At 36.7% G+C, this 1,316-nt stretch overlaps 1 protein-coding gene across 1 annotated transcript in view; it reads right to left on the bottom strand.

Moving 5' to 3' along the window:
• Positions 1 to 212: 212 nt before the first annotated feature.
• Positions 213 to 1,316, bottom strand: part of LOC101847922 (1-deoxypentalenic acid 11-beta-hydroxylase) — a gene marked incomplete at its 3' end in the record, with an annotated part of 9,591 nt that continues 8,487 nt past the window's right edge. The window contains 2 exon segments of the mRNA XM_005111982.3: positions 213 to 318; positions 889 to 947. Coding sequence (XP_005112039.2) covers positions 213 to 318; positions 889 to 947 — 165 coding nt within the window.

Raw genomic sequence — 1,316 nt, 5'->3', positions numbered from 1 at the left:
ACACATACCTCATGCCAAAGATGAGCACATCATACATGTACGTTAAACTGATCATGCGACTTTGATTGACACATACCTCATGCCAAAGATGAGCACATCATACATGTACGTTAAATTGATCATGTGACTATGATTGACACATACCTCATGCCAAAGATGAGCACATCATACATGTACGTTAAATTGATCATGTGACTATGATTGATACATACCTCATGCCAAAGATGAGCACATCACCAGCGGAGAAGTCCACCGTCTTCCACTGACCACCGAACTTGCTCGTGATCTCGTAAGGATCTTCCGTGAACCAGCCCGTACCTGCCAGGGAAAAGGGACATGACAGTGATTGCGATATGATGATACAGTCGAACCTGCTCTAACGACCACCTGTCCAAGACAGTCATCTGTACAAACGACCACTTCCTACTCTCCATGCACTTTTTCTATTTACATATACGATAATAAAATGACACTGGCCAAGAGGACCAGGTGTCTGGGATGACCATTTTTTTTTACCTCGACAATTAGTGATTATCTTGAACAGGTTTGACTGTATTATTATGTTATACATTAATCATCTTTCCTCAAGAAAAAAATAGATAAACAGAAAGAAAGAAAGGAAAGAAAGAAAGGAAAGAAAGAAAGGAAAGAAAGAAAGGAAAGGAAGAAAGAAAGAAAAAAAGAAATTAATCATCTTTCCTCAAGAAAAAGAAAGAAAGAAAGAAAGAAAAGAAAGAAAAGAAAGAAAGAAAAGAAAGAAAGAAAGAAAGAAAGAAAGAAAGAAAGAAAGAAAGAAAGAAAGAAAAAAAGAAAGAAGAAAGAAAGAAAAAAAGAAAGAAAGGAAGAATGAAATTTAAAAATTAGAAGAAAAAAAAAACATCCTCTGACCTTGAAGATTTTCCTTCTCGGCGTCCATGTTTCCGTATTTCTCTTGGAACTTCTGGAACCTACAGGGGCAATGGTAATGACTCAGTTCTCATTAAGCAAGAGCACTCTATATTGACAAAGTCATAAAAGAAAAAAAGTACCATCAGTACCCGGTATTTCACTTTAATTTCTCTTTCAAATTATGTTCATGCATGAATGTTATTCTACCTTTGTTGAAAGAAGGAGAAATAGGGACCTGTTGTTGTTGTTTTTAAGGGCCTATAGGTTATTAGTCATATACTATACGTAGATTTGAGACAATCAGCCTTGAGATTAACGGTGACAACGGCAAAAGCAACAACAACAACAACAACAGCAGCAACAACAACAACAACAACAACAACTCTCCCTCTCTGAATCTCTCTCTCTCTCTCTCTCTCTCTCTCTCT

Source organism: Aplysia californica, unplaced genomic scaffold (genome assembly GCF_000002075.1).
Source record: "Aplysia californica isolate F4 #8 unplaced genomic scaffold, AplCal3.0 scaffold01159, whole genome shotgun sequence".
NCBI classification, from domain to species: domain Eukaryota; kingdom Metazoa; phylum Mollusca; class Gastropoda; order Aplysiida; family Aplysiidae; genus Aplysia; species Aplysia californica.
Note: the sequence above shows the minus strand (reverse complement) of the source record. Positions and strands in the feature narration are given on the sequence as shown.